This window comes from Podarcis tiliguerta (assembly GCF_965153285.1).
Source record: "Podarcis tiliguerta genome assembly, chromosome: 6".
In the NCBI taxonomy this organism is placed as follows: Eukaryota; Metazoa; Chordata; class Lepidosauria; order Squamata; family Lacertidae; genus Podarcis; species Podarcis tiliguerta.
This window is the reverse complement of record NC_139539.1, coordinates 3,971,873-3,992,487: the sequence shown is the minus strand read 5'-3', so window position 1 is coordinate 3,992,487 and position 20,615 is coordinate 3,971,873. Positions and strand designations below refer to the sequence as shown.

The following is a 20,615-nucleotide window of genomic DNA, read 5'->3' as shown; positions in this document are numbered from 1 at the left end:
CGTTAACTGGAGATGCCAGGGATCAAACCTTCAGTAAGCCAAGCAGGTACTCTACGGGACCGCCTCTCCTGGTCTGCCCCGCAGAGGACCTTAAGGTCCATGAATAATCATAGTTTAGAGGTCCCGGGCCCTAAGAAAGTTATCCTCCACCAGGGCCAGGGCCTTCTCAGTGGTGGCTCCGACCTGGTGGAATGCTCTGTCCCATGACACCAGGGCCCTGTTGTATTTAACCTCCTTCCGCAGGGCCCGTAAGACAGAGCTATTCCGCCTGGCTTTCAATTTGAACTTAGCCTGATCTTTTATTCCCCTTCCTTCCCTCCTCCTCCCCTTTTTATGAAGATTACCCACTCTGGGATCCCACAGCTAATTCTCCCCTGGTCTCCTCGCTGGCCCAAATAGGAATAATTTAGCCAGGTAGCCCTGGTGATCATCCAATGTTTATTTGATGGATTTCCCCCTAAATTGATTTTTGAATTCTGAATTTATCGTTATTCACATTTTATACTGTATTTTATGCTGTTTTTTGTTGCATCAATTACGTGTTTTAAATTTGTTGTTAGCCGCCCTGAGCCCAGTTTTCTGAACCGGAAAGGACAGGGTATAAATAAAAATTTATTATTTATTATTATTACTGCTGAGCTATGGCCCATCCGGCAAATTCAGTGTAGCGCAGAGCAATTGTGTCCCGCTTCCGCCCCAGGAAAGCCCTGTTACCCAGCCATGGTAGGGCCTGCTGTTACCTGGAAGGCCAGCGATGCCAGCAAGAAACCTGCAAGGAGCCGGGTGTAGGAGCTGTGGCTTAGGACGGCCCGCAGACTGGCAAAGAATGGGAGTCTGGTCTTCCCCAAAGGGGTGTATCGTCCTAGCAAAAAAGAAAGAGGGAAGAAAGGAACAGTAACATGGATTTATTTCTGCCATTTCTGAATTGCCTTTCTGCACCAGAATGCCCAAGGCAAACGTATGGTGTAATAGAAGGGGAGCCGGCTAGCATTAACTTCCTTTAAGCTTTCCTTTGGCAAACCAAGTTGATCATAGAATCATAGAATCATAGAATAGAATCATAGAATCATAGAGTTGGAAGAGACCACAAGGGCCATCGAGTCCAACCCCCTGCCAAGCAGGAAACACCATCAGAGCACTCCTGACATATGGTTGTCAAGCCTCTGCTTAAAGACCTCCAAAGGAGGAGACTCCACCACAGTCCTTGGCAGCAAATTCCTCTGTCGAACAGCTCTTACTGTCAGGAAGTTCTTCCTAATGTTTAGGTGGAATCTTCTTTCTTGTAGTTTGGATCCATTGCTCCGTGTCCGCTTCTCTGGAGCAGCAGAAAACAAGCTTTCTCCCTCCTCTATGTGGCATCCTTTTATATATTTGAACATGGCTATCATATCACCCCTTAACCTCCTCTTCTCCAGGCTAAACATGCCCAGCTCCCTTAGCCGTTCCTATGGACTATGCCGAAATGGCAAAATTAACTGGGAAGCTCAGAAACCAAGAGGGCAAGAACTTTTTAAAAAAAAGAATGGGAAAAGTTTATAATTTACTTACAAGACCATTGTAAGTAAGTTAAAACATTAGCAGGATTTGTGATGTAGTGGAAAGAATGGATAATTTGGAAGGACAAAAATTTGGACATATTGATGATGTTGTTGTTTAGTCATTTAGTCATGTCCGACTCTTCGTGACCCCCTGGACCAGAGCACGCCAGGCCCTCCTGTCTTCCACTGCCTCCCGCAGTTTGGTCAAACTCATGCTGGTAGCTTCGAGAACACTGTCCAACCATCTCGTCCTCTGTCGTCCCCTTCTCCTTGTGCCCTCCATCTTTCCCAACATCAGGGTCTTTTCCAGGGAGTCTTCTCTTCTCATGAGGTGGCCAAAGTACTAGAGCCTCAACTTCAGTATCTGTCCTTCCAGGGAGCACTCAGGGCTGATTTCCTTCAGAATGGAGAGGTTTGATCTTCTTGCAGTCCATGGGACTCTCAAGAGTCTCCTCCAGCACCAGAATTCAAAAGCAACAACTAAACAACAATGCATTTCTTTCTTCGCAGGGTGTTTCCAGACAGGATCTTAATATTGCAAGCAGGCAATTCAGAAGATGCAAATGGGTCATTGGCAACAGCAATGTATGGGTGTGTTTTAACTTTTTCAGAAGGGAAGATGGGTCTTGTTTCGGACTTTGCAAAGAATCTTGCATGCATAAGCCGCAGCCATCCCACCATAAGCATCTGTCTGGATGTACCCTGGATCTTGTGACCAGGCCCAGGGCTGAACCTTCAAGAAAAGTCACATTGAGCGCCAAATACATGAAATAGTTATACGTTTACCTGGCTGCTCTTTCACTCCCAAGAAGAGGACCAAACAGGAAAGGAAATAAAGAGAGCCAAGAACCAGGGAGGCGACAACATACGCCGTGCGCTGAAAGGGAAACGGAGAAAACCATTTACTGGCCAAGTGCAAAATCACAACCAGTCAAAATCTGATGGCTTGTTCTCTGGTGCAACGCAGGCATATTCCACTCAGAGTAAACCCACTGAAGGGACTGGACCTAAGTTAGCCATGTTCATTCATTTAGGGAAATTTTTAATGTTTTAAATTCTATTGTGCTTTTAATTTTGTTGGGAGCCGCCTAGAGTAGTATGGAAATATTAAGGATTGTAGGAAAGCATACAGTGGTACCTCGGTTTAAGAACAGCCCTGTTCACAAACTATTTGGTTAACGAACTACGCAAAACTGGAAGTAGTGTCCTGGTTTTCGAACTTTACCTTGGCATAAGAACGGTTTCGGTTTACGAACGGACTTCCGGAGCGGATTAAGTTCATAAACCGAGGTGCCACTGTATATTGAATAAGTATTAGCCTTCCTTCACTCACACTAGTAAGTGATGTAGCAGAGAAGATTCCCCTCAATATAGTTGCAGGTTCATTTGAATCTCTTCGTTAAGTTTATTCCTGGTGTCCCCTTTTGATCCCGCTTAAAAGAATAAAGACACAAGAGTCTTTCTGAGCAAAGTAACAAAAGGTTTATTCACATTTCACTTCGCAATATGATTCCCGGAAGGCAGGCTTTTCTTAATAGTTATCCAAGAATCTGCGGGTTCATCTGATAGGGAGACTGAACTCACGTCAAAGTGCAAGCAGATAAATAGGTACTGCTCCGGCAGGAAGGTAAATGGCGTTTCCGTGCGCTGCTCTGGTTCGCCAGAAGTGGCTTAGTCATGCTGGCCACATGACCCAGAAGCTGTACGCCGGCTCCCTCGGCCAGTAAAGCGAGATGAGCACCGCAACCCCAGAGTCGGCCGTGACTGGACCTAATGGTTAGGGGTCCCTTTACCTATTACTACTACAGTGGACACTCGGGTTGCGAACGTGATCCATGTGGGAAGCACGTTTGCAACCCACAGCGTTTGCAACCCGAAGCACTGCGCGTGTGGACATGCAAGTTGCAATTTGGCACTCCTGCGCATGCACAAAGCACGATTTAGCACTTCTGCGCATGCGCAACTGCCGAAACCCGTTCTGGTACTTCTGGGTTTTGGTGTGTCTGTAACCCGAAAAAACGCAACCTGAAGCGTCTGTAACCCGAGGTATGACTGCACTACAGTACTATTAATGGAGCTAATCTGAATAGGGATGGCAGCATGGGGGAATGGAGCCTCCTCAAGGAAGGTTACGCTTGCTAGAACCCTGAACAGGAGCAGCTCTGTTAGGCTGGGGCATGCTGCAACATTTTGTTGCAGCTCTCACTTGCTCCATGCGGCTCCCAGTCCCATTTCAGCTCCCTTGTGGCTGGTTGCCTACAGCCGCCAAGGGCCGGCCCAACTCTTACCGCATTCTCCAGCACGTCCGGGAGCAGAGAGGTGTAGTTTTTTGCCAGGGTGCCATTCGTCACGTCGCACCTCTTCCTCATGCTGGCGTGGTGACTCCCGACGATTTGTCCCTGGATACCCGACCCCACCAGGGTGCTCAGCATCTCCACTCCCATCCCTGCCGAAAGCCGTGGAAAAGTGGGAGAGGCATGAGCGGAAAGGACTCTCAGCACAGCTCTAAACCAGGGTGGGGGGCGGCCTCCAAGCTCTTCTGTCTGGCCCTCAGGACTCCCCCCAGACCACACACCCTTCCCCTAGGCCAGACCCCTCACCATCCCCATCTCACACCCTCCTTGAGTGATATTTGCCTGGCCAGAAGGGGCCTGGATGGAAATCAGAGTGGCGCTTGCAGAAGTTTCTACAACTCTGGATTTTGCATGGCTGGAACCTAGCCTATGGTTACCAGACGTCCCCGTTTCCTGGGGACAGTCCCCGGATTTACAATCTGTCCCTGACAAAATCCGTCCCCGGAATGTCCCCGGATTTCATTTAAAGTCCCCAGATTTATATTTTAAGTGTTGTAGATTTATTATGAGGGAATGAAGTCTTAAGTTAACCATATTTGCACATCAGTTTCTAATGTTGTGAGTGTCCTCTATTTCAGAGGCTTCTACTCTGCAGCCTCCTATAGTTGTTTTAACTGCGAGTCTTTTCGTTCTTATGCTCTTACAGTTGTTTTAACTGCGTGTTTTTGTTTGTTTTCAGTTCTTAAGTGTTTTAATTATCAGTTTTTATCCATCCATTATCCGTGTTTAATCTTGTATTTTATTCAGATGTGTCCTCCATCACCTCCGGAGCCAGAGTGGAATCACCTGGTGTCTGCTCCTGAGGATCCGGCACAGGTGAGGGCCCTTCAGGTTCAAGCCCCAGCCCTGGCTCAGCTGGTCCTGGAGGCAGGGACTCCTGTGCAGGCTGGGATTCCTCAGGTTCAGCCTCTGAATGCGATTCCCAGGCCATGACATAGACTATTGTATTTTAATATTCTGTTGGAAGCCGCCCATAGTGGCTGGGGAAACCCAGCCAGATGGGTGGGGTATAAATAATAAATTATTATTGTTATTCTGCTCTGGACAGTAGGATTCGAACCCATGGCTTCAAGTTTCAAGAAAAGAGGTTCCGACAAAACATCAGGAAGAACTTTGTGATGGTAAGAGCTGTTTGACAGTGGAATGGTCTCCCTTGGAGACTTCCTTCCTTGGAGGTCTTTAAGCAGAGGTTGGATGGCCATCTGCCATGGATGCTTTAGCTGAGATTCCTGCATTGCATGGGGCTGGACTAGATGACCCTCAGGTCCCTTCCCACTCTAAGTTTCTATGATTCTATGAAATACCCTTGCACAGAAAAGTTCCTTCTCTGTAAAATCCCTGTTAATTAATCAGTGTAATCTCCACCTTGTTACTGTCACACCAGGCCTCAGGCAACGACACCAGGGCAAGACAAATGAACTGATGGAGTAGCTCAGTCGGTAAACCGTGAGACTCTTAATCTCAGGGTTGGGTGTTCGAGTCCCACGCTGGGCAAAAGATCCCTACATTGCAGAGGGTTGGGCTAGACTGAGCAGGGGTAGGCAAACTAAGGCCCGGGGGCCGGATCCAGCACAATCACCTTCTAAATCTAGCCTGAGGACGGTCTGGGCATCAGCGTGTTCTTACCTAAGTAGAATGTGTGCTTTTAATTAAAATGCATCTCTGGGTTATTTGTAGGGCCTGCCTGGTGTTTTTACATGAGTAGAACATGTGCTTTTAATTAAAATACATCTCTGGGTTATTTGCGGGGCATTGGAATTCGTTCATTATTATTTTTCAAAATATAGTCTGGCCCCCCACAAGGTCGGAGGGACAGTGGACCGGCCCCCTGCTGAAAAAGTTTGCTGACCCCCGTCTCTATCATGGGTAGGCAAACTAAGGCCCAGGGGCCGGATCCGGCCCAATCGCCTCTAAATCTGGCCCACAGACGGTCCGGGAATCAGCATGTTTTTACATGAGTAGAATGTGTGCTTTTATTTAAAATGCATCTCTGGGTTATTTGTGGGGCATAGGAATTCATTCATTTTCACCCCCAAAATATAGTCCGGCCCCCCACAAGGTCTGAGGGACAGTGGACCGGCCCCCTGCTGAAAAAGTTTGCTGACCCCTGGGTTAGAGGGTCCTTGTCCCTTCCAACTCTGATTCTATTATTTTTTCCAGACTAGGAAGTCCCTGTAGAGCAGGCACCCCCAAACTCGGCCCTCCAGATGTTTTGGGACTACAGTTCCCACCATCCCTGACCACTGGTCCTGTTAGCTAGGGATGATGGGAGTTGTAGTGCCAAAACATCTGGAGGGCTGGGTTTGGGGGTGCCTGCTGTAGAGATTCACCGTCTCAGAAAACAAGGAAGGCATGAGCTTCATTTCCAGATCAATGGCGATCTCTGCCAAGGGACTTACTGTAGGCGGTCGCAGAGTCGCGGTCCGTCTGAGTCCCTCCTAGGAACATGGTCAGCGAGGAATAAGGGACGTGGTAGCACTAAAAGGGGGTAAAGGTGAAGGTAAAGGAGGGAATCTGTCAGGGTGGAAATAATAATAATAATAATAATAATAATAATTTATACCCCACTCATCTGGGCAGCTTCCAACAAAACACTAAAATACAATAACCAATTAAACATTAAAGCTTAATGTTCCACAGGGCGGGTGCCACTACTGAGAAGGCCCTCTGCCTGGTTCCCTGTAACCTCACTTCTCGCAGGGAGGGAACCGCCAGAAGGCCCTCGGCGCTGGACCTCAGTGTCCGGACTGAACAATGGGGGGGAGACGCTCCTTCAGATATACTGGACTGAGGCCATTTAGGGCTTTAAAGGTCAGTGCTAACACTTTGAATTGTGCTTGGAAACGTACTGGGAGCCAGTGTAGGGCGTCTTTCAAGACCGGTGTTATATGGTCTTGGTGGCCGCTCCCAGTCATCAGTCTAGCTGCCACGTTCTGGATTAGTTGTAGTTTCTGGGTCACCTTCAAAGGTAGCCCCACGTAGAGCGCATTGCCGTAGTCCAAGCGGGAGATAACTAGAGCGTGCACCACTCTGGCGAGACAGTTTGCAGGCAGGGAGGGTCTCATCCTGCGTACCAGATGGAGCTGATAAACAGCCGCCCTGGACACAGAATTGAGCTGCGCCTCCATGGACAGCTGTGAGTCCAAAATGACTCCCAGGCTGCGCACCTGGTCCTTCAGGGGCACAGTTACCCCATTCAGGACCAGGGAGTTCCCCACACCTGCCCGCCCCCTGTCCCCCCAAAACAGCACTTCTGTCTTGTCAGGATTCAACCTCAATGTAGTTGCAGTTAATGCAATGTTGTGAGCAGGGCTCTTAGCAATGGCTGCTTGTAGCTTTTTAAAAAATGTGGCTTTCATTTTAAACTCCCCGCTGTGTGTGTTGTGTGTGTGTGTGTCTTTGTCTTTTACCCTCCTGGTCTACAAAGCCCACCTTGAACTGCAGGACGTGCCGTGTCTATATATAAACCTCAGCATCAATAAATACATGAATGGCTGAAGGGAACATTCATTCATTCATCCATCCGTCCCACGCACAAGCGCTTACACTCATGCAGGTCTGGAAGAGGCAGTACATGACCAAATACCAAAAGAACTTCAGTGACACAGAGAGGGAATCTGAGGGCACGAACCAGAGCATAGTGTAGAAGAAGACCCCAAATGGCGTGGAGCAGACGACCCTGCAAGGAGAACAAGAGAGCGTAAGGACGGCCTTGCAGGGCTGTCATTGCTAAGAGCAGCCGGCCGGATGCCGCCAGGCAGCAAGCAGGATTGCATTGACTGTGCCAAAAAAATCTGGTGCTCAGAGGTAGACTATCCCTGTATCTGGAGGTTCCACTGCAATGGGGAATGCGTCACAGTTATTGGAAGAGTGGGCAATGGAAGAGTGGGCAAAGTGGAAGTCTTTGTTTGCCAGAAGGGCTCTTGTGCCTTTAAGGGCCACGGGAAAGGCGGGAGTCCAACAGGTAGAGCTGCGGAACCAGGATGTGAAACCAGGGATCTGATCGCTGGCGCAAACGTCAGGCCACATCAGGAACATGCCAGGATCCATCCCTGAAGGTTCAGCTTCAACTGGTTCAAAAGAGGGGGGGGGGAGGAAAAACTAACAACGCCATTGGCCAACCGCCTCTTCCTTCCCCTTTAAATCTCTGAGGTTGGAAATATAAAGGGGGAAGAGGGGAGACTTGCAAAATCTCCACTTCTGCCAAATTCGGCCCGTGGAGCCGAAAAGGTTCCACGCCCTTGGCTTAAGGCAGGGGTCAGCAAACTTTTTCAGCAGGGGGGCGGTCCACTGTCCCTCAGACCTTGTGGGGGGGGCGGGCTATATTTTGGGAAATAAATATGAACGAATTACTATGCCCCACAACCCAGAGATGCATTTTAAATAAAAGGACACATTCTACTCATGTAAAAACACGCTGATTCCTGGACCGTCCGTGGGCTGGATTGAGAAGGCGTTTGGGCCGGATCTGGCCCCCAGGCCTTAGTTTGCCTACCCATGGACTAGCGGCTCTCTCTCTCTCTCTCTCTATGTATATATAATAAAAATTATATAAATTTTTATTAGTTTTTTTAACATATCATTTTCAACAGTTATTAAACATACTTTTACATCTTATTCAATTTTTTTGACTTCCACCAGTCCTGTCTGAAAATTTCCCAATCTAATCTCTTAGTATGCATTTCTTATTTTCCCTATTACATTTCAAACTCATAACCAATATCTCTATCTTTTCCTACTTTGTAACACTTCGTATATTTCCCCTTACAAAACTTCTTGTAGTCCTACTAGCATGATTTGTTGCTTACAGTTGCTCTTCAAATAATTCATATACTTCTTCCCATCTTCTGTAAATCTCTAGTCCAGAAGTACATGGACTAGCGGTTCTCAACCTGTGGGTCCCCAGATGTTGTTGGACTACAACTCCCATCATCCCTGAGCTCTGGCCTTGCTAGCTAGGGGTGATGGGAGTTGTAGTCCAACAACATCTGGGGACCCACAGGTTGAGAAAGGCTGAATTTTTTGTTTTGTCCCTTCCAACTCCACTGTCCTATGAGAAGCGGCTCGCTTAAAGCACCTCCAGCTTTTATAGAATCATAGAGTTGGAAGAGACCACAAGGGCCATCGAGTCCAACCCCCTGCCAAGCAGGAAACACCATCAGAGCCCTCCTGACATATGGTTGTCAAGCCTCTGCTTAAAGACCTCCAAAGAAGGAGACTCCACCACACTCCTTGGCAGCAAATTCCACTGTCAAACAGCTCTTACTGTCAGGAAGTTCTTCCTAATGTTTAGGTGGAATCTTCTTCCTTGTAGTTTGGATCCATTGCTCCATGTCCACTTCTCTGGAGCAGCAGAAAACAGGCTGCCCCTTGATCTTTCCTGCAAAACACCAACAGATCCACCCGGTTGCCCCTTTTCCCTCTCACTCACCAGGGGATCAGTTTGCCCCATCTCCGGCGGGGGCTTCTGCTGACCAGGAATCCGATGGTGGGGTCGGCCACAGCATCCCAGCCTTTCCCCAGGAAAAGGATCAGCGAAGCATGGAAAGGCTCCAGCTAAATCAAGGCAAAGGAGGAGACTGAATCTCTTAGGCAGTGTGGAAAGACCTGGAGCATCAACCCTAACAACATTTTGAAATTGATTATTTAGTGTCGCAGCGCCGACACTTCGGAACTCAGCCCTGTATACCTGAAGGAGCGTCTCCACCCTCATCGTTCAGGCCGGACACTGAAGTCCAGTTCCAAAGGCCTTCTGACGATTCCTTCACTGCGAGAGGCCAAATTACAGGGAACCAGGCAGAGGGCCTTCTCGGTAGTGGCGCCTGCCCTGTGGAACACCCTCCCTTCAGATGTCAAAGAAATAAACAACTATCTGACATTTAGAAGACATCTGAAGGCAGCCCTGTTCAGGGAAGCTTTTAATATTTGATGAATCATTGTATTATAGTATTATAGTATCCTGCTGGAAGCCTCTTAGATGGGCAGGCTATAAATAATAAATCATCATCATCAACTGATTTTATAATGAATTGATTTTAGAATGCTGTATTATTTTATTGTTGTTAGCCGCTCTGAGCCCGGCTTCGGCTGGGGAGGGCGGGGTATAATTTTTTTAAAATTATTTTTATTATCATCATATTAAGAAAACAACATTTCATCTCCCTGCAAACAAACCAGGGGTAGATCTGCATACAGGGGGGGAAACGCTATAAATAAGTCAGAAATCAAATCGTTATAACAAAAGAAAAAAAAACCCTATGGGAAAACGCTATGGAAAGGTTTTGTGCTGTCTGGCGCCATCTGGTGTTGCATGTTTATAACTCATTCAGATCACTGTTTTTTGACGAATGTAGCTGAGTGCCAGGATGGAGGCTCACCTGCACGACATCCAGCAAGAAGATCTGGAGGAAAAACCCAACTGCATTCCCTGTGAGCTGGTAAGGGGCGCCTCCAAGAGCATAGCAAACCTTCCGGTGGAGAGGCAAGGCTGGTTTCACCTGGAAAGGAGATGCTGGCAGGTGAGGGGAGCACCTCTTGAACACACACCCACACACCGCAAAGTTAGCAAATCCTGCCTTATCAAATGCAAATGTAAGGAAATGTTAAAGAGCAGACCTGGTAGATCAGAAGGCGTTCACTTTGGCCAGCATCTGGCAGTGGATGCCTCTAGGAAATTCAGAACGGCATGAGGGGAGCATCACACCGCTGTCTAGTGGCGCACTCGAGGGAGGACTTTGGGGCATAGGTCAAGGGCCCCGCTCTGCAGAAATGCCCAGGAGAGCCTCCCCCAAAAACACAGCATATCTGGCTTTTCACACTTTGAAGATAAAGGTTTCATCTTTAAAGCCCTGTGCGGCCTAGGACCCACGTACCTGCGGGGCTCCCTCTCCTGGTATGCCCTGCAGAGGATCTTAAGGTCCACAATAACAACATTTTGGAGGTCCCAAGGTGCAAGGTGGTTAGATTTGGAGGTCCCAAGGTGCAAGGTGGTTAGATTGGTCTCAACTAGGGCCAGGGCCTTTTCAGTACTGGCCCCAACGTGGTGGAATGCTCTGTCCCAAGAGACTAGGACCCTGCGGGACTTGACATCTTTCTGCAGGGCCTGCAAGACAGAGCTGTTCCACCTGCCCTTTGGTTTGGACTCAGTCTGACCCTTATGTTTCCCTCCCTTATGGTATTGATCTATGGGCTACTTTTAAAAGGAGGCTGCATTTTAACCTGTATTTTAAATTGCTTTATTTTATTTTTTTCTATTATGTTTTTAAAGTAATTTTATTGGTGTTAACCACCCTGAGCCTGGCTTTGGCCGGGGAGGGTGGGGTATAAATATATTATTATTATTATTATTATTATTATTATTATTATTATTATTATTATTATTATTATCATCCTGCATGTAAAGCACCCAAAGAATTCTTGGAATTCAGTCAGACTAGAGTATGCTGATCTAGATGGACCAGTGGTTAATATATAGCAGACTTCTGTGCTCCCCTACTGCAGGCTTTGCCACCCTCCAGGTGTTTGGGGCTACAGGTGCCATCATCCCCAGCTGGATGGCTGCAGGTTTGTTCCTCACAACCTCCCAGTGCCTATTGCCTCTGACATGGGAGGGTCTGTAGAGATGCTGGATATGAAAATCCCTTCTGCAGTTTCTCTGCAGGTAAAGGTAAAGGGACCCCTGACCATTAGGGCCTGTCGTGGCTGACTCTGACGTTGCGGCGCTCATCTCATTTTATTGGCTGAGGGAGCCGGCGTACAGCTTCCGGGTCATGTGGCCAGCATGACTAAGCCGCTCCTGGCGAACCAGAGCAGCGCACGGAAACACCATTTACCTTCCTGCTGGAGTGGTACCTATTTATCTGCTTGCACTTTGACGTGCTTTCGAACTGCTAGGTTGGCAGGAGCTGGGACCGAGCAACGGGAGCTCACCCCGTTGCGGGGATTCGAACCGCCGACCTTCTGATCAGCAAGCCCTAGGCTCTGTGGTTTAACCCACAGCGCCACCCGCGTCCCTCTGCAGTTTCTCTACAACTCTCTAATCTGGCCTGCATGCAGCCCTATATTCAAACAGCAAGGAGTTTCCAAAGTGCAAAATCCTATCGGGCTGCCTTGATCCCACTGTCGGGGGGGGGGTCACTGCAAATTGCATCACGGATGTTAAATTCCTCTCTAAACATGAGCTTCTTAGTGTGTTTACCAAGGAATTGCTATGTTCATCTTATGCAAGATCAGGGGTTTGGCAGCCCCAGAGAAAGCGCGCTCTCTCTCTCTCTCTCTCTCTCTCCTGACTGCTGACTCTTTTGACACCAAGTGGAGTTTTGGCACTTCCTGATAGGCCTAAAATACAATTTCTGAACAAGGTGTCAAACTGACATGACCTCTATCAAGTCATGACACCATCCAAAGTCCAGAGTCTGGCAGGTATTCAAAAGAGGTGGTGGAAGTTTTTGCGGTGGATAACAGAGAACCAGAAGAGAATATGTGGTTGAGGAAAGCAAGCTTACTCAAGGACTCTTCAGTCGCCTTTCTTGACCTCAATTCCCCAGCTGTAAATTGGGCATAATCACAACTTTCCAGGCAGCAGTGGTGTGTGAGAGACAGAGAGAGAGAGAGAAGACGAGAAAGAGAAAACAGGACTTCAAATGTTTCAAGATCCCACGCACATAAGGAACAGAATCTTGCTCTCACAAAGCACCTTTCTTTAAAAATAAAGCAAAAGCAAGATTCTAGTCCTTTTTGAGTTACCACTTCAAACTGAAAGCCTGCCACAGCTGCTGCTGTTTGAGGGCAGAGTCCAATCACATAACAACAAGGTTGTGCAATTATAGTGCATTGGGAGCTCTTGCACAACAAACCCAGTTCCCCCCAAAATCAGGTGGGGTTTTTTTGGTAATAAATCACAGGAAAATATACTGGAGAGTGTGGGATCACACTTGCTTTGACAACACCTTCTTAAAGGTAAAGGTAAAGGTAAAGGTACCCCTGCCCATACGGGCCAGTCTTGACAGACTCTAGGGTTGTGCGCCCATCTCACTCAAGAGGCCGGGGGCCAGCGCTGTCCGGAGACACTTCCGGGTCACGTGGCCAACGTGACAAAGCTGCATCTGGCAAGCCAGCGCAGCACACGGAAAGGCCGTTTACCTTCCCACCAGTAAGCGGTCCCTATTTATCTGCTTGCACTTTGACGTGCTTTCGAACTGCTAGGTTGGCAGGCGCTGGGACCGAGCAACGGGAGCGCACCCCGCCACGGGGATTTGAACCGCCGACCTTTCGATCGGCAAGCCCTAGGCGCTGAGGCTTTTACCCACAGTGCCACCTGCGTCCCTAACACCTTCTTACTTTCCTGCAAAAAAAAATCAGAGCGAATGCTCATTCAACAGCCAAGGCCATCTTATCTTGCGGGGTGGGGCTCAGGATGATGGCTTTCTCAGTAGAACCGCTTACTCCTGAGTAGACTCGCCAAAGTTTGGGAATTTTAATCTGACCATGGCAAAAATGGACGCAGGGCAGTCTTTATTCTGGATTACTTAATTCAGGATACTTTTGCCAACGTCTCCACCTGTTCTTAATTCTGGCTCTGCCCTCGCCTGGCATGCAGCCCACAACCCAGGCTGGAGAGATTCTGGTTCAGATCCACACCCAGCCAGCCATGAACTGTAGTGTGAAAACTTCCCTCATCCTGCACTCTCCCTTGCAGGGGCGTTGTGAAAGGAAACAGATAGATATGCCAACCTCAGCTCCTTGGACTGGAGGGATAATAGCAGCAGAAACAGGGGTGGGGAGGAGATGGGGAGAAATTTCACAAGCTGCTTGTGATGGATCGGGTGTCGGCAGCTGGAAAGTGGCTGCAGATAATTTTAGAAGCACATATTTTCACAGAGGGCTGCAGAACAGAACAGCCCTATTGTGCCTGCAGTTCAGTTGCTGTTGCTGTCAAATGGCTATATTGCCCTTCCTTCGAGGATCGCAGGGTGTTTTACAATATAAGAACATAACACAGTAAAAACAACAACAAACAATAATCCCTCCACTAAGAAGGCTCCCTTCAAAGTGGTCCTGCTATCTGAATAATAATATTATTTTTATTATTTGTACCCCGCCCATCTGGCTGGGTCTCCCCAGCCACTCTGGGCAGCTTCCAACAAAGATTAAAATTACATTAAAATATCACACGTTAAAAGCATCCCTGAACAGGGCTGCCTTCAGATGTCTTCTAAATGTCAGGTAGTTGTTTATCTCTTTGACTCCAAAACCAGTGCTTCCTTCCCTACCGTGAGACGCCCCAAATATTTTGGACTACAACTCCCATCAGCACCAGCCATGTGATGCTGTGGCTAGCTAGAGCCTGGCTCTGCTGGCAGGGGCTGATGGGAGTTGTAGTCCCAAAACATCCAGAGAGCTCCAGAAGATGGCTGCTCCATCCAGAGTCTTCTCAGTGGTGGCCCCCCAGCTCAGGAACCCTGTGGGACGGAAAGGACCACTTGGCACCTTCCTTTAACAGCCTCTTGGTTCCAAAGAGCTTTTAACTGACTAAGGCTCGTAGCCGGACACTGCCTCTTGGTCCTCATCTTGATTACCTATCAGGGCCGGCCCACCTGTGAGGCAAGGTAAGGCGACTGCCTCGGGCGGCAGGATCTATAGGGGCAGCATATCTGGCCTCCAAGGAATGTGTCGCCGGCTGCAGCTGCAGTAACAGCGGCACACTCCTTGGGGGCTAAATCTGTCACTTCAGCAGCCCCCACCCCACCCCAACAGAAGCCTCTCAGCAAATAGAGGGCACTACCGGTATAGTTAAATCTATGGTTTTCCCAGTAGTGATGTGTGGAAGTGAGAGCTGGACCATAAAGAAGGCTGATCGCCAAAGAATAGATGCTTTTGAATTCTGGTGCTGGAGGAGACTCTTGAGCGTCCCATGGACTGCAAGAAGATCAAACCTCTCCATTCTGAAGGAAATCAGCCCTGAGTGCTCACTGGAAGGACAGATCCTGAAGCTGAGGCTCCAAGACTTTGGCCACCTCATGAGAAGAGAAGACTCCTTGGAAAAGACCCTGATGTTGGGAAAGATGGAGGGCACAAGGAGAAGGGGACGGCAGAGGACGAGATGGTGGGACAGTGTTCTTGAAGCTACCAGCATGAGTTTGACCAAACTGCGGGAGGCAGTGGAAGACAGGAGGGCCTGGCGTGCTCTGGTCCAGGGGGTCACGAAGAGGCGGACAGAACTAAACGGCTAAACAACAACAACCAGTCTCCTGCCACCCCAGGGAGGATATTGAAAGGGCTGACTGGGCTTTGCACCCTCCCAGTGTGATTCAAAGCAGAGCCCCCACCTCCCCAAATGGCCTTTGATTCCCACTTCAAGTGTCAGGTAACATTAATTTGATCAATTTTTCCCTGGTTCCTGATGTACATCTCCACTCACCCCATCTTCCCTGGTGGGAGGACATGCCATTTTGGAGATCTCCCCTGGAGCCCAAATTTCTTGCACTGACTCTGTTACCCTTTCCTAACAGCAGGAAGTAATTAGGCCAATCAGAGGCACCCTCGCTGGGGGACTGCAGACACATTTCTGGAAGCAACGAGCGCTGTGATTCATTGTGGCAACAACAGAAGGCGATGACGAGACAGCCAGGGACCTGGGCACGTTCATTAATGCTTTACCAAACTTCACCTACTTGGCTGGCACCCTAAAGTTCCCCTGGGCGCTTGTCCAAGCAGGGCATGGGCCATGGCACCCAGGAAAGGCTTGGCCAGCTCTTTGCTTCCATGCACTGTCTGAGAGCAACATCGCCTCTGCTTCTGGCATTGCTCATCTCCTAGTATTATGGCAGCACACACATATTTTGTTCCAGAGTCAATGTAGTGCTTGTTTTCTTTTCCCCTGCGTAGTCCTCACACAGTCTAGAAAAGTGCTGTGTATTTTTAGTCCATGAAACGGGTTTCATTCCGATTTCCGAAAATCAAAGCATGTTGCAGATTGAGCCTGTTGACGGTGGATGCAGGAAGGCAAAGTCTTGTGTGCACATGCAGTCCTGGAGGTGTGGGGAGGAAGGTGGGGCCAGCAGGCATTATGGCCTGGCTAGTCCAGCATCCTGTCCTCACAGTGATCAAAAACTTGCACATTATGGGAAGCGCCAAAGCAGTCCTACCATGAGGCAGAGGGAGGCAATGGCCTCAGGTGGCAGATTTAGGGCAGAGGGGGAAAAGCAGTGGGAAGGTGTTAGAGCAGGTGAGAGGAAAATCAGGTCTCTCTACCTGGCGCTCTCTCCAGGCTGCACCTATCATCAGGCTATTTTGCACCCTAGGCACAGCTAACTACAGTGGTACCTCGGGTTACAGACACTTCAGGTTACAGACTCCGCTAACCCAGAAATAGTACCTCAGGTTAAGAACTTCGCTTCAGGATGAGAACAGAAATCGTGCTCCGGCGGCGCGGCTGCAGCGAGAGGCCCCATTAGCTAAAGTGGTGCTTCAGGTTAAGAACAGTTTCAGGTTAAGAACGGACCTCCAGAACAAATTAAGTACTTAACCCGAGGTACCACTGTACTTGCAACCCACCCCCAAAATTGCTAGCTTCAATTTTCAGAAGCAGTTGAAAAATGAAAAGCACAAAACTTGGAAGCGCTAAATTTATTTTAGAGTGTAAGGATAAGCATAACGCAACCATCTTTGAGCACTTTCCTCAAATACAAAAGAAAACGCTTGAGGGCACAAACCATTTTGAATAATCTTGTGAACTGCGATGTTACATGTTTCCATTTCATGCAGATCACAATCTCACTTTGTGTGCCTTTTCCTTGGCAAACTTTGTCATCAGCAGCTCCTTCGGGTCAAGCGCAGGTGGCTTGGGCACATGCTCAGCTGATAGATTTGCCAAACCAACTAGAATCATAGAATCATAGAATCATAGAGTTGGAAGAGACCACAAGGGCCATCGAGTCCAACCCCCTGCCAAGCAGGAAACACCATCAGAGCACTCCTGACATATGGTTGTCAAGCCTCTGCTTAAAGACCTCCAAAGAAGGAGACTCTACCACACTCCTTGGCAGCAAATTCCACTGTCGAACAGCTCTTACTGTCAGGAAGTTCTTCCTAATGTTTAGGTGGAATCTTCTTTCTTGTAGTTTGGATCCATTGCTCCGTGTCCGCTTCTCTGGAGCAGCAGAAAACAACCTTTCTCCCTCCTCTATGTGACATCCTTTTATATATTTGAACATGGCTATCATATCACCCCTTAACCTCCTCTTCTCCAGGCTAAACATGCCCAGCTCCTTTAGCCGTTCCTCATAAGGCATCGTTTCCAGGCCTTTGACCATTTTGGTTGCCTTCCTCTGGACATGTTCCAGTTTGTCAGTGTCCTTCTTGAACTGTGGTGCCCAGAACTGGACACAGTACTCCAGGCGAGGTCTGACCAGAGCAGAATACAGTGGCACTATTACTTCCCTTGATCTAGATGCTATACTCCTATTGATGCAGCCCAGAATGGCATTGGCTTTTTTAGCTGCCGCCTCACACTGTTGGCTCATGTCAAGTTTGTGGTCAACCAAGACTCCTAGATCCTTTTCACTAGTCCCCCTTGCAATATTCTTAAACGTAAGCCAGTTCTGCAAGCTCGAGCTTTGCGTTCCCCACTCGCCACGGATGCTGGAAGTGCGCAGAGGTTCCTTAGGGCAACAGAAACATCTGGCACATTATCCAGGAGCTTTTGTCGTGGCACGAAGAGAGGTTTTCCTAGCGCAGCGGCAGCATGGACTTTGGAAGTCTTTGTGCTGCTGCTGCTAAGCTCACAGCATTGATAAAACAAAAACTAACGTGTATGAAACTGTGCCCACCCCTCGGAGGTCTGTGCCCAAGGCGGATGCCTCGTTGGCCTGGTGATAGCACAGCCTCTGCCCATCACTGCTGCTGTTTTTCACCTTCCTTGAGTGTTTCTGCACAGCTGGAAGGTGCCCTGGAACTCTGACAATGTCTCTTATTTTCCTGGGTGGAGGATGGAGAGAAGAGTGTGCGAGTGTGGGTAGAAACTAGCCTATATTTGTTGCCCTCTCCACTTTTGTTCCTGGCCCCTGCTCACTTCCAGTGCTGGATTTATGTATAAGCTAAACAAGCTACAGGACGCGGGTGGTGCTGTGGGTTAAACCACAGAGCCTAGGACTTGCCGATCAGAAGGTCGGTGGTTCGAATCCCCGCAAATAAAACTCTGCAAGGATATTCTCATGGACTCTTTTGTGCCGACAAGGGTCCGAGGACCAGGCTGAGGAGACAAAGGGAGGTCAGAACCTTTTCCTCCTTTTTTTTTTTTTTTTTTTTTTTTTGCTTTTTACAAACACTGACAGGTCAGGCTATCTAAATAGTACACTTTCCCACCACATAAAAACATAAGTGGCTTTTGGATCAGACCAGAGGCCCATCTCGCCCAGTATCCTGTTCTCAGAGCGGCCAATCAAATGTCCCAAAGGGAAACCCGAACTCAGGACCCAAATGCAACAGCAACTCTCCACTCCTGTGGTTTCCAGAAATCGGTATTTGGAAACATTGGTGTCTCCAGATGTGGAGGCAGAGCAAGGAGCCTTAATAATAATAATAATAATAATAATAATAATAATAATAAATTTTATTTATACCCCGCCCTCCCCGGCCAGAGCTGGGCTCAGGGGCAGCTAACACCAGTAAAATTACAGTAAAAGCATAATGTGGCAGGACCCAATTTAAAATACAGATTAAAATGCAATTTAAAATGCAGCCTCATTTTAAAAGTAACCCATAGATCAAAACCGCAAGGGGAGTGAAGACATAAGGGTCAGACTGAGTCCACACCAAAGGCCAGGTGGAACAGCTCCGTCTTGCAGGCCCTGCAGAAAGATGTCAAGGACCGTAGGGCCCTGGTCTCTTGGGACAGAGTGTTCCACCAAGTCGGGGCCAGTACTGAAAAGGCCCTGGCCCTAGTTGAGACCAATCTAACCACCTTGCGACTTGGGATCTCCAAAGTGTTGTCATTTGTGGACCTTAAGGTCCTCCGCGGGGTATACCGGGAGAGGCGGTCCCATAGGTACCCTTCTCAATGAATCTGTCCAATCATCTCTTAAAGCCATCCGTGTCGGTGGCCCTTGCTGCCCCCTGCTGCAGCGAGTTCCGCAGATACCACCTGAAATCCTTGTAAGTGGAGATGACAAGAGCTTTTTCGCATGCAAAGCCACCGAGTTGCGTGGGGTCTGGTGCTCGGGTCTATATGTCTGCATCCCCTTGCCTCCCTCGCGTTTTACTTTGCATAGCCCGCGGAATTAAAGAGAGAATTGCAAACGCGCATAGGTAAATTCTGCTCCTGGCCGCTTCCTCCTTGCCAAAGGATCTCTCCGTGCCGCCTCTGCAAGTCAAGCGCCACCATCGCCGGCTTGTCTGGCTTAGACTTTTGGCAGGCAAACGGTCCGGGAGCGCCTCCCACCCCCTTTAAAATGCTCAAATATAGAAACCCTCTTGGAACCGACTGTGAGGGCGCTCAGCCAGCATCGCAGCGCTCCGCGGAGTCACGCGCAAGAAAAGCCACCTCTCCAAATTGGTCAAGCTGCTAGTCCTGGCTGAGGCCACTGCCTGCACCCTTCGCCCTCCTCTCCGGCTTACCCGGCTGGGCTGCGCGTCCTCTGCACCCTTCGGAGTTAACCCTTCCCGCGCCAGTTCGCCCTGGCCTTCGCCCTGAAGCATGGCTCGCATAGTTATAGGACCATCACCTGCCGAGCCTCCGCGCGCAATTACGCACAGGGCAGCCGGAGCGGGAGGAAGGAGCACAGGAGGGGGCGAGAGGGATAGTCCCCTCCAGGAAGCCAGCGGACGCAAATCATGCTTCTTCCTCCCCGGGGGCGCGGACGTGAGGCGGACGCGCGCATGGCCCTGAAACCGACACCAACACCAGGGCTCTCGCCAGCAAGGGGTGGGACCGGGAGCCTCTGGCAGGCGCCGAGGCGCAGAGGAAAGGGGTGGATGAAGGCTGTCCGGCGGGGGACGGGCAGTTGTCCGTCTTGGAGCCGCCTGCCTGCCGGCTTCGCTTTGTTGCAAGAAGTCTTGTGGTTGTGCAGTCGTGCCTGACTCTTCGTGACCCCCTGGACCAGAGCACGCCAGGCCCTCCAGTCTTCCACTGCCTCCCGCAGTTTGGTCAAACTCATGCTGGTAGCTTCGAGAACACCATCTCGTCCTCTGTCGTCCCCTTCTCCTTGTGCCCTCCATCTTTCCCAACATCAGGGTCTTTTCCAGGGAGTCTTCTCTTCTCATGAGGTGGCCAAAGTATTGGAGCCTCAGCTTCAGGATCTGTCCTTCCAGTGAGCACTCAGGGCTGATTTCCTTCAGAATGGAGAGGTCTGATCTTCTTGCAGTCCATGGGACTCTCAAGAGAAGTCTTGAGCTTTAAATGTGCGTTAGGTAAAGGTAAAGGGACCCCTGACCATTAGGTCCAGTCATAGCCGACTCTGGGGTTACAACGCTCACCTCGCTTTACTGCCCGAGGGAGCCGGTGTCCAGCTTCCAGGTCCATGTGGCCAGCATGACTAAGCCACTTCTGGCGAACCAGAGCAGCTCACGGAAATGCCATTTACCTTCCCGCCAGAGTGGTACCTATTTATCTACTTGCACTTTGATGTGCTTTCGAACTGCTAGGTTGGCAGGAGCAGGGACCGAGCAACGGGAGCTCACCCCGTCGCGGGGATTCAAACCACCGACCTTCTGATCAGCAAGTCCT

The 20,615-nt window shown here is 49.2% G+C and overlaps 1 protein-coding gene across 8 annotated transcripts in view; it reads right to left on the bottom strand.

The window, feature by feature from the left end:
- Positions 1 to 20,180, bottom strand: part of LOC310680564 (sodium-dependent lysophosphatidylcholine symporter 1-like) — a 42,788-nt gene extending 22,608 nt beyond the window's left edge. For 4 of the 8 annotated variants that reach the window (XM_083447386.1, XM_083447387.1, XM_083447388.1 and 1 more), the window contains exons 1-8: positions 19,508 to 20,166; positions 10,270 to 10,389; positions 9,324 to 9,448; positions 7,439 to 7,571; positions 6,292 to 6,370; positions 3,827 to 3,984; positions 2,325 to 2,415; positions 741 to 862 (exon numbers count right to left, since the gene is read on the bottom strand). In XM_083447386.1, coding sequence (XP_083303512.1) covers positions 741 to 862; positions 2,325 to 2,415; positions 3,827 to 3,984; positions 6,292 to 6,370; positions 7,439 to 7,571; positions 9,324 to 9,448; positions 10,270 to 10,389; positions 19,508 to 20,152 — 1,473 coding nt within the window. In that variant the 5' untranslated portion in view covers positions 20,153 to 20,166. Of the gene's footprint in view, positions 1 to 740; positions 863 to 2,324; positions 2,416 to 3,826; positions 3,985 to 6,291; positions 6,371 to 7,438; positions 7,572 to 9,323; positions 9,449 to 10,269; positions 10,390 to 15,311; positions 15,408 to 19,507 lie in introns of those variants that run through there. The other 4 variants (XM_083447390.1, XM_083447391.1, XM_083447392.1 and 1 more) reach the window with 3 other exon arrangements.
- Between the last annotated feature and the right edge of the window lie 435 nt (positions 20,181 to 20,615).